At 41.7% G+C, this 13,481-nt stretch overlaps 3 protein-coding genes across 5 annotated transcripts; 2 read left to right on the forward strand and 1 right to left on the reverse strand.

Moving 5' to 3' along the window:
- Positions 1–32: 32 nt before the first annotated feature.
- LOC108120260 (uncharacterized) lies at positions 33–1,491 on the forward strand. Of its 2 annotated transcripts, none has more exons than XM_017233811.3 (2): positions 33–1,063; positions 1,121–1,312. In XM_017233811.3, the coding sequence occupies exons 1-2, from the start codon at positions 140–142 to the stop codon at positions 1,172–1,174; spliced, it is 978 nt and encodes a 325-aa protein (XP_017089300.3). In that variant the 5' UTR covers positions 33–139; the 3' UTR covers positions 1,175–1,312. The 2 variants fall into 2 exon arrangements, with proteins under 2 accessions (XP_017089300.3, XP_017089299.3); XM_017233810.3 differs by having other exon boundaries at positions 47–1,063; positions 1,113–1,491.
- Positions 1,492–1,948: 457 nt separating this feature from the next.
- LOC108120314 (uncharacterized) lies at positions 1,949–3,733 on the forward strand. Its single transcript, XM_017233924.3, has one exon. The coding sequence runs from the start codon at positions 2,047–2,049 to the stop codon at positions 3,541–3,543; it is 1,497 nt and encodes a 498-aa protein (XP_017089413.2). The 5' UTR covers positions 1,949–2,046; the 3' UTR covers positions 3,544–3,733.
- Positions 3,734–3,738: 5 nt separating this feature from the next.
- LOC108120312 (Y+L amino acid transporter 2) lies at positions 3,739–13,222 on the reverse strand. 2 transcript variants are annotated; one of them, XM_070281123.1, is made up of 9 exons: positions 13,114–13,222; positions 8,228–8,553; positions 7,418–7,664; positions 6,535–6,608; positions 6,328–6,473; positions 6,034–6,248; positions 5,748–5,977; positions 5,431–5,683; positions 3,739–4,939 (listed from the first exon to the last, which is right to left on the reverse strand). In XM_070281123.1, the coding sequence occupies exons 2-9, from the start codon at positions 8,516–8,518 to the stop codon at positions 4,869–4,871; spliced, it is 1,527 nt and encodes a 508-aa protein (XP_070137224.1). In that variant the 5' UTR covers positions 8,519–8,553; positions 13,114–13,222; the 3' UTR covers positions 3,739–4,868. The 2 variants fall into 2 exon arrangements, with proteins under 2 accessions (XP_070137224.1, XP_043068008.1); XM_043212073.2 differs by lacking the exon at positions 13,114–13,222 and adding an exon at positions 5,250–5,311 and having other exon boundaries at positions 3,740–4,939; positions 8,228–8,548.
- Between the last annotated feature and the right edge of the window lie 259 nt (positions 13,223–13,481).

Below are 13,481 nucleotides of genomic sequence, written 5' to 3' on the forward strand. Positions count from 1 at the left end.
GATGTATGCACGTATACAAATTAATCGTTCTTGACCGATAAACTAAAAAATAGAAGCGCTATTATAACGGTGATTTGTAAATGGATTGACTGGATAGTGCAAGCTTTTGTGTTTTTCGTTTTTATTTTCAATATTTGTAATGATGGAGCAGACAAGAGTTGTTGTGGTGCTAAGCAACCCCAGTTCTGCCCAGGAAAAGAGCGGCGACACCTTCAGTGGACCTGCCACTGGGCGTCCTTATTCGATGTCTTCGGCAGGAGACACTTTCCAGTATGGCGGCCAGGTGAACGTTTTGGACGAGCGCACCTTGCGTCTACTTTACTGTCAGAATGCATCCAGGCCGCACCTTCTGATGGCCCAGAAGTTCCGCTTCGATGCAGTAACCACCCAGGAGAACGGTGACGAAATCCCTGGCCTGCTGCACTGTCTTTTTGTGGAGCGACGGGACGGGTTCGTCATGCATCTGAAAGTACAACGCGAGTGTCATTTGATGTTCTTGCTGGACTCCTTGGTGATCCAGGTGAACGGGAAGCTTCAGCGAGAAGGACTACGTCTGGACCACGGCATAGTGCGTTTCCGAAAGCTATTAGATGATGAAAAGAGTAGCTCAGACGGGAACAGAATGCAGACGCAGTGCGCCTTCAATGACTCCCATGGCTTAATGGTCTGGTTGTTGAATCAGTACCGAATGAGGGCTGACCTAAGTACGGGACCGGGTCATGAAGCTCTAGAGGTGGAATACGTCGTGGAGCAGGCCGAGAGAGGTGTGCAATTCTCGGTCCGACTGTATGTGCTCTTAGTGGCTATGGAGGAGCTGAGCGTTACCTCAATGTGTGGACTTCGCTGCTATTTCAGCGACGACCTTATGACATCTTCGCTAGTAGGAACTGAACTGATCTCCTTCATGCAGCACGCCGTAAATCAGCCGCGCAGCCATCCTTTATACATGCTCATGTTGGTCCATGTGTTAGCCAGAAGCTCTCAGATGGATGCCAAGAATGTGCAACTTCTGAGTCTGGCCCATTTGGCGACTCAACAGCGATCTCACCAAACAGATACCACGGTAACTACCTTGAAATACCTGAAAGAACTTGAACTAATCCTTGATTAAGGCTTCCAGCACCTCGTTTGCCCAATTGCATCAGTTAGAGAACTGCCAACGGGAGATCAATGATCGTTTCAAGATGGTTCACGGGTGTTTGCTCCAGTACATCCAGCAGGCGGAACAGCTGAAGCGCTATCGACAACGATTCGACGAGCAGTTGGCCCAATTCGAGGGCCTGCTGCATCAAATAGCCGACACTGAATTTGGACAAATGCTGCAGGCATCGCAGGCGAACCTTAAGCAGATGACAGACCTGATGGACAATCATTCGTAGATTTAAGCTTTCAAACCAAACATTTAACTGCAGAATTCATGTACTCGTGATCGCTAGTGTAAGCCTCCGGCGTATGTTTAATTGTTTTCTTTCTTAACCTGTCTTCAAATGAAAAAGTTATTTTAAGGATGTCAAAAACATAGTTTAAAAATTATTTTATTAGCTGAAAAGCATGGGGGTGCTGGCACTTTGCTGAATGTCAGTGTTAAGAAGTGTTTGATAAGACTTGCCCCATTCCAGCCGTAGTTTTATTGGAGCTGCTAATGACCTCAAACTTCCGGGGGAAAGATTGTAAAACTGGCTGAAGCAGGTTATGGTTTTTCGGAGAAGCCAAAACACTTAGTGACCACGAGAACGGTTAATCCCCTTGTTGCAAATTATCTCTAAGCTACCGAGAAGAGACTTCTTTAGCCCAGGAACTTTGGTGGGAGGTGTGTCCCTCAAAAGCATCGAGCCCATTTCGCATCCGGATCCATGAGTTATGCGCCGCCAGGTGTTCTTTCTTGGACTCCACAAGTTTAAAATACTGCAACTAAAAATTGAGGCAACTAAAAATTCTCAACTGTGATATGTCTAACCTGTCTAAATGGAAATAGTTTATTTTAAAGCAATCAAAATTATAGGTTCTACTTAAATTTTTGCTTAAAAAAACCCCTTTATTAAAACCATGAGTAATATCTCGGCTTTGAAGAAAATCCATCGCGTCCTGGTATGCCTTTCGGATACGAAGCGGCTCAACTACGTGGAAGAGAACCACTTGAACGGCGAGATAAAGGTGCTGGACAACAATACAATGCTAGTACGGATGCCAAATGCATCCATAAAAATGGAAAGCATTGCAGATTCCCCGCGGTACTATCGACAGCTGGAATTTGATGCGATTGGATATGATTTCGAGCCGCAATTGCGATTGGAGTTGAATGGGTTCATGGGACAAATGTTCCGCCAGCGCTGCCACGGAAGTCTACTGCGCCTCACGCCGCAAAAGGCCCACAACCCGAACTTGCTGACCCGTCTGCTGGTCACGGAGGTGGACAAACTGATGGTGGAGCTGCGCTGTAGGATAAGGGGCGTTAATGTGGACTACTTTGATGTGCGGAAGTTCGACATGGTGAACCTTCTGGTGGACCCCGCGTCCGTGGCCAATCGCCAGCGCCTGATGCAATCCGGAAAAAGCATGCAGAGCACGAGGGAGCTGTTCCAGTGGTTGGTCAATGATTTTAGCACCATAAGAGCCCGCGGGATGGGCGATGACTACCTTGATTTTGAGTTTATATTCCGCGATTCGCAACAGAACCAACATAAGATCCACCTGGCCATATTTCAGATCTATGGTAGTGAGCTACGACCGGATGTGGCAGAGTTCTTCAAGACCATACACCTGGGCAGGCAGGGCAAGAGCACTCTGCTCAATGACTGCCTCAAGGAGTCCTTTGATGCCAAATGCCCCATCCCGGCAGTGGTTATGTTTGAACTGCCCATGGCCCTTGAACTCGGCGATACAAGGCGTAAAATTTTAAAGCTGGCCGATTCCGCCTACAACTCCTTAACGAAATACCAAAAGCCGACAGTGCCACTATTAAAGCCTGAACCCAAGCCCACGTCCCATAGTTCCACTAGTCTGGGTCAAATCAAATCTGGGTCTGGGTCACGTAACTCGGTCAAATCGGTACCAGACGTTTCTCTTTTTCACTGGCGGCGTACCGCCAAGTTCTCGGAGGAGGACTACAATGGACTGGCCTACTGGTACGGCCGCATCGACTCCAAGTTCACGGAGCTTAAGCTCGCCATGGAACAGCACTTCAAGACCCTTTATAAGAAGAAGCTAAGCGACATCTGCAGTGAGTTGCGATCCATTCAAGAGGACATGACTTCCGGACGTCAGGATGACCAATGCGGTGGTGATGGAGAGCGAACGCAGAGGGACTCCGATGATGGCGAACCTTCCCGGGAGACTTATGAGGAGTTACTCAAAACGTTTCAAAAACTAGCCGGTGATGCCGCTAAAACGGGCTATGCCTCCACCCTGAAGGTTTATGTCAGTACAAAGAACTACGAGCTATCCGAGGCGGAGAAAAAGCTCAAGCAGCAGGAAATAGAGAACCTGCGGCTCAGCTTGATTCAGTTCATCACTGCCCAGGATTCGAAAAATTCCGAGGAATAGCAGTTTATGTAGATGGCACTGGAGCTAGATCTCCAGCATCATCTTCATAAACTTGTATTCCTGATGTGAGACAAAAACCAAGAAATGTTTACTTAATCGTTCTTATTTTCAGATAGACAGAGGTTTCGTAAGGGTATACATATAATATAATATACATTTATATATAAATACAATATTATTGTCAACAATATGTTTCATAGTAGTTAAACGATTCCCCAGCTGCGGCTCCATATAATGTGTAACAGTTAAATAGTTGAATGCTAAATAGGCAATAATATTTTTATACGAATAACACCTGGAGCTACTTGCTCCGTTAATGCCAAACACTCAAAGCAACAACAACTAATCAATGTTGAAATCAATTCTAGGTCAAATGGTTAATTAATTAGACAACGATTTCCATTTAGTGTTATTTTCAATATTTTCGTATTAATATGTATGTTGGCAATGTTCCTGTTCTCGTTCAACAACTTTAAAGCGTTTCTCTTGTTGGATATGTGCATTGGGCGATGGTCTGTGGGTTTCGTGGGGCCATAGGGTAGCTTCAGGATTCATCCCGGATTTGTACGCGTGGCAGTTGTTCCAGGAAGGACTGTCTGTGATGCACAAATGAAACCATGCCGCCAAAGTGCGCGGCGAACTGAGTATCCTAAATTATACTTTAACTTACACCAAATGAAAAAAATCGCTGTGCCACTTAAGCTACACTTAATAAAATCAATGAAAAAATCAGATGTGTATTAAAATATTCATAAACTCTAATTGTGAACTTTAGCTGTGTTGTCCTTTCTTTTGGGTATGCTTAAATCCCTATATATGTTTATAATTTTAGTCCAAAGCTGCGCCTAGAGCAGGTTTCTAAAATGCGAAAATGTGTGAAATGCTTTCGATTTTTTAAAGTAATTTATCATTAAAGTTTCACAGTTGTTTTATGAGAAATTTGTAAAAGACTCCTTCTGCTTGCACAGCTCCATTAAAATGATTCAAAATAAAAAATTCAAATTAACGTTCAGCCCTGGACAGCTCGATTCCTTGTAGTTTTTCCTTCGTGTGACAGTCTTTAGCTTTAAGTCCGGGTCCAGGGCTGGTGGCTAATTGAGCTTCAGTGTGGTAAACCTACTGGACACTGGGCCTTGTTCCAACTTAAGCCATACATATTTGTATAAAAATATATGTAGTTTACTTCGTATTTTCGTGTGTTTCATTGGCTGGCTACACAAAAGCGTTTTACTCTGTCTAAATAATATGCATCATGCAGATAAATGTGGGCTTATAAATGCTTTCCTCTGCTGTTGGCTATCCTGAAATCTAAATCTCCTTTCGTCTTACACCTGAGCTGGTTTCGTCTGCTTGCCGAGTACCATGAGCATTTTTTGTAGGAAGTGTGTCAGGCTTACTGGAAAATATAAAAAGTAGAGCAATTATAGTTCACTTTCTTAATGGTTTTAATGGTTAATAGATCTACAAGATGGCTAAAGTGCAAAGTAAATTTTAAGGGTGCAAAAACTTGTTCGTTAGTATAACTCAAGTAGAGTTCTCTAGAAGTTAGTAAACTTTGTTAATAATCATTGGACCTCATTAGGTTGTTAAGAAACTATATAGAAACTATTGTGCAAAGAGCAGGCAATCTGTTAGGTGCAGATGAATAAATTTATAAAATAATATTAAACCAAAGTAAAACTAGGATAAATAGCAAACTTAAAAACCTTTGACGACGCTTTGGGACGCACAACCATCATCAGTTTCTGTAGAACTTGCGTCAGTCCGCCTAGAATATTCAAAACGGGTGGGGATCATAGCGTGAAAAAGTGAAAAATCAGAGGAGGCACAGAAAGCAGTTGGGAGGGAAGATGATTTCCCCCATATACTCTGCCCCAAGAGACTTACCCATGGTTTTCTGGAACCAGATGGGCTTATTCTTCCAGGCAATGAACAGCAGATAGACGGGTATGCTCGACAGAATCATCAGGATGCCATAGCCTGTCTCCACGGGACTGGCATACATTGGCACTACGGTCACGAACATGGTGGCGATCAAGTAGACAATGGGGAACACCATGGGCACCCGGATGGGACGCGGCAGGTTGGGCTGGGCCCAACGCAGCCAGGGCAGGCAAAGGACAGCCACTCCAATGCTCAACTGAAAGAGAGATTTTAAAAATTTAATGAATCTCTAAAAATTAATATTGTATCTAAAGACTCACCCAAGTGGCGAAGCCAACATAGTTTATGAGAGCAAAAATATCGGACACGGTCAGGTACAACATGGAGAGCAAGGCCATGGCCAAGACAGCGGGGGTGGGGGTGAAGCGTTGGATCTGGATCATGGTAAGAATCTCAGGCATCTGACCTTCATTGGCTCCAGCGTAGAAAAGACGCGAGGAAGTCAGCAAGATACCGTTTACGGCTCCAAAAGTAGACAAGGCCACGAAAACTATAAAAAGAGATTAATTAAAGAGGCTGCTATAGGTTTTCACTTCCAAATCGTACCTGGAATGGTCCAGGCCAGCATTCCAAAGGCCCGCTCCGCATAGGTAACAGCCACAGCCGAAGAGCCCAGGACCTCATCCGGGGACAAAATCGTGTAGAAGGAGACATTCGCCATAACGTAGACAATGGTGACCAGGGTGCAACTGATGGCAATGGCACGGGGCAGATTCTTGACGGGATCCTTCAGCTCCTCAATAATAAAGTTCAAGTAATTCCTGCCAACAGCAATGTAAACAAATCCAATTAGTTCATGTCCCTCCAATGGGAGTCTAAAGTCGTGACAAAGCCGCTTACCAGCCGTTGTAGGCAAAGAGACCCGAGTAGAAGGACAGCGCCAGGGATGTGACTTTGGTATCTGTGTTCTCGAACGTAAAGTATTGGACATTGCCGAGATAAAGTTGGTACATGCCAGTGGCAATGATGATAAACAGGGCCAAAAGCTGAAAGGGAGAACCATGAGCGTGAGTTACACCCCGGGATATACAATCTACCCTGACTTACTTTGGCATATGTGAAGATATCCTGCACAGCGGTGGCCCATTTAACGTCCCAGCAGTTGATTAGGGTTAGCACCACTGCAAGGCAAAATGAAAAGATATTGAGCAAATCGTTTAACCCACATTTGAGCCCCCTTGCGACTTAAAAGTCACGCTAACTATACGGATATAAGTCCAAAGATGCGAATGAACCATGTGGATGATGTAATAATGCGAGGATTTTCATGTGACAAATCGAGATTTATTACCCGGCTATTGTCTCACGCAAACGCACTTGATTCCGCACCATTAAACCATTATTTAATAAGTAAAGAGTGGAAACACCGACAATCGGAATCAACAAGTCTCTTTCAAAATAAACGTTGGATTTGAACCAGTTGATTAATCTGGAGCTAATCGGAAAATCGTTTTACACCTAATTAGGGTGGTAAACATTGGAATTTTTATTTTTATGGAATCTTCAGTTCATTAAACTTTTACATTTTATTAATTTCAAGCGAAAAGTTTGGAAGAGTACTTGATTGATTGTTAAGAGGCTTACCAGAACGTGCTGTGGATTTTGATGAGATTTTAATGGACGTATCTTGTAATTAAAATGGTATATTGTAAGTCTTGAATGTGTTACTCATTGTTAAGCAAATATTTTTAAGCTCTTTGGGGAAATTTTTTTTGTTTGCCAGCGAACATATAAACAAAATAAATTCCATCACTCGCTGTACCATTCTGACGAACTGATAAGCCTGATATGGCAAACTCTTTCAGTTTGTTTATTTGCTCTATACTCAGGGGACGCATTTAAATTGTTTCTAATCTATAGGTCAAGTACGCGAGTGCATTGATTGCGGCCCCCCGCCCATTAATTCTAATCGAATCTCATCGATACTCACGTATACAGCAAACAGCCAGAAGGCGGGCTGCGTCTTCCGGGGGAGCACACTCCGGAAAGAAAGGTTTCAGGACGTAGGTACTGAAGGTAAGGGCCACGATCGCCTGAGAGCAGGGTCGCACGATCATGCACTCGATCCAGAGTCGGATGAAGGCCATGAAGGGTCCAAAAGTCTCCATGATATAGGCGTAGTCAGCACCGGACTTGGTAATCATAGTTCCCAACTCGGCATAGCAGTAGGCACCGACCTAGTGATACAAAATTAATATTAATTTTTATTTTAAATTTTTTCAAGTTAAAGAAATTTTCTTGTCTTTAAAGCATTGCGGTTGAAAACAATCTTTGCCATCTGTCATGGCCCACGCTACGTATACGCAATTTTATTGAACCAGGCCACGATGCGTATACGTAATTTTATTGAACCGACTTGAAGTGAAGCCGCAAGGCGTGCAAATGACACGGGACTGTCATGTTTGTGTGGGAGCGTGCGTTTGAGCGAGAGGGCTTGGGGGATGGATGGGTCTTTGAATTGGGTGCAGGAATTTCAATAATTTCATTAAGCGACGCAGGCAAACGCTGTCAGCATTCGTAATTGAACAGAAGAATCCTTTCCCTTTTCCGCCCTCTTGGAATTCCTTCCCTGCCACAGACCAGCTGATCCCAGCAGGTTATTTACACCTGGAGCAGCAACAGGTGTCTAGGTTAGCGAACAAGCAAGACCCATTTGCATATCAGGTTATCAATATTTATGAGCCTCTCACGCCGCCCCACTAATCGAATTAAGGTCGGGGCGATGCACAATAACACTCACCATTGAAAAGAGTCCGGAAATGACCCAAACGATGAGGGCCAAGTTAACACTGCCCGTGTACATCAGAACGCCGGTGGGCGAGACAAAGATGCCCGATCCAATAATAGAGCCCACGATGACGGTGCAGCCGTTGAGGAGGCTCATCTTCGCCTTCAACGTCACCTCGCCACCTCCGCCTCCATCACCGCCATCCGCATCGCCGTTGGTCAGTTTGGCGCTGGCATCTCCGTTTCCATTTACAATGGAACTCTTCCGAGAGGAGTTCTTTCGATTCAGGGACTCCGTTTCCATTTTGTCAGTACTGGCTACTGGGTTTTGAGAGAGACCTGCAAAGATTTAAGATTGAGAAGGGAAATAATGTAAACTAACGTATCAAATTATGGTTTTTATAGTTAGTTACAGCATCACTCTGTAGTGCAACCTTTCACCTTTAATAGCACATAAATATACCATCGAGATTGTTTATAATATCATTTTATAGCTCCATAAATTGCACGTTGTTGTATATTCTAATTTTAGACCAGAATTTCAGCTTAGTTCATTATTAAAGCGAACAAAGCCCAGGAGGGAAGTGTGTTTTCCCTTAGTTCATGTATCTTTTGGTTTTATAATGATTCTAATTATTCATTTGTCTCTGGTGACTGTTTTGTTTTACTGTCATTGACTTTGAAAAATTGCGTTCTAAATGCCCGCTCTTAGGAAAGAGAAATAGAAGGAAAGATACTAAAGCCAAGAAACTTAAATTAAAGATGAGGTGTGAAGTTTTTATTCTGCTAATTACTAAAGCAATGTTTGTCTGGGTTTATCAAGACGACTCACTTAAAGGTTTTGGAAATGTTTGCATGTCATTTCATAAGCTGTGCTTTAACTTTATTTTTGGGTCTGCTTTTGGCAATTCCTTCTTGAACGTTCAACGAATTCCAGTGAAAGGTAATTAAAGGTCATTGGCAGAGCTGAAATAAAAAGTTTGCTCTACTTTTACTTCGGGGCTTTTATGTGCTTATGTCTTTGACTCGGCTTTTAATGTATTTTATACACTAAGGAAAAACGCTTTTAAAATATTTTGATTTTTATACCCTTGCAGACGGTATTATATTTTAAATAAATAACCCTATAAAGTATATGCATATATGTCCTATAGCTGCCATAACTGATTGATCGGAAATGCCATAACTTCGGTATTCTTATAGTTACAGGGTTCGGGGAGCGAAAAAATCTAAAAAAAAATATTTTGTCTCAAGATGTTGTTGCAAAATGGTGAAGAATCGATCCAGAAATTTAGGTTTAAGGTACTCCGCTTGAGAATCGGATGAGAATTGGGGAAGATATAGCCATCACGGTGACCCATATAAGGGAAAACCGCATTTTCAAGGGATCTCATCACGAAAAATGGACAAAAAATCTAAAAAATATTTTGTCTCAAGATTTTGATGCAGAATTGTGGAAAATCGATACAGAAATCGTTTAAGGTACTCCGCTTGAGAATCGGATGAGAATTGGGGAAGATATAGCCATCACGGTGGCCCATATAGGGGAATACCCCATTTTCAAGGAATCTCATCACGAAAAATGGACAAAAAATCTAAAAAATATGTTGTCTCAGGATTTTGATGCAGAATGGTGGGAAATCGATCCAGAAATCGTTTAAGGTACTCCGCTTGAGAATCGGATGAGAATTGGGGAAGATATAGCCATCACGGTGGCCCATATAGGGGAAAACCGCATTTTCAAGGGATCCCATCACAAAAAATGGACAAAAATCTAAAAAATATTTTGTCTCAGGATTTTGATGCAGAATGGTGGGAAATCGATCCAGAAATCGTTTAAGGTACTCCGCTTGAGAATCGGATGAGAATTGGGGAAGATATAGCCATCACGGTGGCCCATATAGGGGAAAACCCCATTTTCAAGGTATCCCATCACGAAAAATGGACAAAAAATCTAAAAAATATGTTGTCTCAGGATTTTGAAGCAGAATGGTGGAGAATCGATACAGAAATCGTTTAAGGTACTCCGCTTGAGAATCGGATGAGAATTGGGGAAGATATAGCCAACACGGTGGCCCATATAGGGGAAAACCACATTTTCAAGGAATCTCATCACAAAAAATGGACAAAAATCTAAAAAATATTTTGTCTCAGGATTTTGATGCAGAATGGTGGGAAATCGATCCAGAAATCGTTTAAGGTACTCCGCTTGAGAATCGGATGAGAATTGGGGAAGATATAGCCATCACGGTGGCCCATATAGGGGAAAACCGCATTTTCAAGGGATCCCATCACAAAAAATGGACAAAAATCTAAAAAATATTTTGTCTCCGGATTTTGATGCAGAATGGTGGGAAATCCATCCAGAAATCGTTTAAGGTACTCCGCTTGAGAATCGGATGAGAATTGGGGAAGACATAGCCATCACGGTGGCCCATATAGGGGATAAGCGCATTTTCAAGGAATCCTCACGAAAAATGGACAAAAAATCTAAAAAATATTTAGTCTCAGGATTTTGATGCAGAATGGTGGAGAATCAATCCATAAATCGTTTAAGGTACTCCGCTTGAGAATCGGATGAGAATTGGGGAAGATATAGCCATCACGGTGGCCCATATAGGGGAAAACCCCATTTTTAAGGGATCTCATCAGGAAAAATGGACAAAAAATGTAAAAAATATTTCGTCTCAGGATTTTGATGCATAGTGGTGGAGAATCGATACAGAAATCGTTAAAGGTACTCCGCTTGAGAACGGGGAAAGATATAGCCATCACTGTGGTCCATATAGGGAACTTTGCGATAAATATCCAATCTTAGCCGCAAGGGTATATCACTTCGGCTTCTCCCGAAGTTATCAATCTCTTTTTTTTTTAATTTCCATTTATGACCTGCCATTTTTCCATAATCAGGCGTGACTTTTTATCGCCGTCGTGCAAAGATGAGGAAGCGAGTTCCTTAGATTAAAATTTCGAATCGGAGTTCGTTAAACCCGTGAATTGTATTATTGTAATATAAAAGTTTGACGGAGCCTGAAGATTGATTGATAGGCTTTTCGGTGTGGCACGTGTGAGTCCATTAAATCGGCAAAATACAATACTATATGAAGGCAACGACTTGCCTTTTATTTTCTAGCCCAGACCCGCCCACTTATGGGATTAGGTCACGCCATTTGTTTACTTTAATATACATACTAATCAAGATGGAGACTGCCGAGAGGAAACAGGGGTCGGTCACTTCCTCGAAACGAAAGCAAAAAGGCCGGTACTGGACCCACGCTCCGCATAAATTAGCATAACATTAAAGGCCAGAACAACAAATACATGTATAACCGATGTGTGATTCAGTTATGGAATAACAGGTAGAATGGCACAAGCAAAACAAACAGGTGAACAAACTAATGAACACTAGATCTAAAAAGCTGAGACCATCGGTGCCTAATTAGCCGACCAAGGTTCTTGGCTTAACAGTTGGCCAGCCAAGCCGAACGGAGTGAAAACGATCAGAAAAAGCTTAAATTACCCCAGATCTCGACTGATGCAATATCATTTATGCCATTTCCCCGACCGCAGGCGAATAAATTATGAATCGGAATTGAATATCGGTATTTGGGGTATTCCAATTATATTAGAGTGGAATTCCAGTGAAATTTAAGAGGAGAACAGCGCCATTCACAAGTACAAATTGCATCTGTGGAATTCACAATGCAACTGGGTTTGCAGCACGACTTAGTCACACTCCATGGGAGGTTTCTTAATCGACTTGGACCCAGTCATCGTGTGAAAGGCAACTGCCAAGGCATGTCATTACTTCATGCCAGTGGAAATGAACTATTATTTGGAATCTAACGGTCTCTTTTGTTACTGACAGTCTCCATAGATGGAACTTCCTATTCAGCTGACCCAATTTACCCAAAATCAAGATATACAATACATTATTGATTCACTTTTCGTTTATTTTTTGGACGAACACCTAGTTCGTGTGCGCACCTGAAGCGTAAACAAAAAAAAACCCCATACAAGAACCAAAAAAATCCATTAATTTCGATATAGTAAACAGCTTGTATTGTCTATAAATCACAACATGGAAAAAAGAGATTCTCTATCAATTTCAGGCTAAGTGCTAAATATTTGTATAGTTTGGTTGGTTGAACAAAATCAGTAGCTAAATTATTCTTGATATTATGTAATTTTTTAAATAGACCTATTTATTAGACTTTAATATGGCATTGATTGTAGTATAACTTTCAAATCCATTTGAATAGCAATTTAAATCATAAATTACCATTTTAAAATTTAAATTTGAAAACTATCTGATTGTCTCGTCGTAATTATGGTAAAATTAGGTTCATATTTTCAGTTTTAATCACCAAAAAAGTCAGACAAAAATATCTGTATTCTTTGAGTTCATTTCACTATCAGAAGGGAGATTTAAATAAACTATAAATTGTTATCAAAATTCAAATTTCTTTTGATTCACAAAAACACAAACTGAACGGAACCGGATTGAATCATGTGTTCGGTGTGCAACAGGTCTGAGATGATCGTTAAATTAAAACCAAATCTAAATTAAATATGGTATATAATTTTATAAACAAGAAATCAACATATAAGAAATCGGATGCACATAAAGATAGATCTGCACACATAAATTGCTAAAAACACACTGTTAATAGCTTTTTTACGATTGAACAAAATCGCCTCATGCGTTTTAATTAAAATTTATATTTCACTAATGTTGTTTCGGCGATTTTTCCATTTTATTGACACCTTTTTTATTCTTTGTTTTTTATTCACAAACACAAGTGTTGCGCATACAGAGCAAACATTTTTTATCTGCTTAAATTGTATGCTATTTGCCTAAGGCTGGATAAGTATTTAAGAGGAGATTAGATCGGCTACCTGCTTAAGAGGGCTGAGCACTTTTCGCGCCGTGTGAAAGCCAAGAGGGGCTTTTATTCTACGCCAAACAAGTTCCGCCGGAGAACGAGAACCGCACGCAGTCAGCATGTACAGCAGACTGACAAACACCGGCGGCAGTCGCTCCGCTCCGAGGCATCTTCGCGGCGGAAATCTCAGCCAGAGGTTAATCGGGTTCGGTTTGGGTCGGCTACTGGCTATGCCCTACACTTCCTAATGCACTGGAAGAAAATTAGCCCTAACTTTGGAAAGTTATCTATGGATTTTTGGATTGTTACTCTTACGCTCTTGCCGAGCTTATCTGTAAAAAATAATCCTTATAGAGAACTTAAAATTAGGAAATAATAAAA

This window comes from Drosophila bipectinata, chromosome 3R (genome assembly GCF_030179905.1).
Source record: "Drosophila bipectinata strain 14024-0381.07 chromosome 3R, DbipHiC1v2, whole genome shotgun sequence".
NCBI lineage: Eukaryota > Metazoa > Arthropoda > Insecta > Diptera > Drosophilidae > Drosophila > Drosophila bipectinata.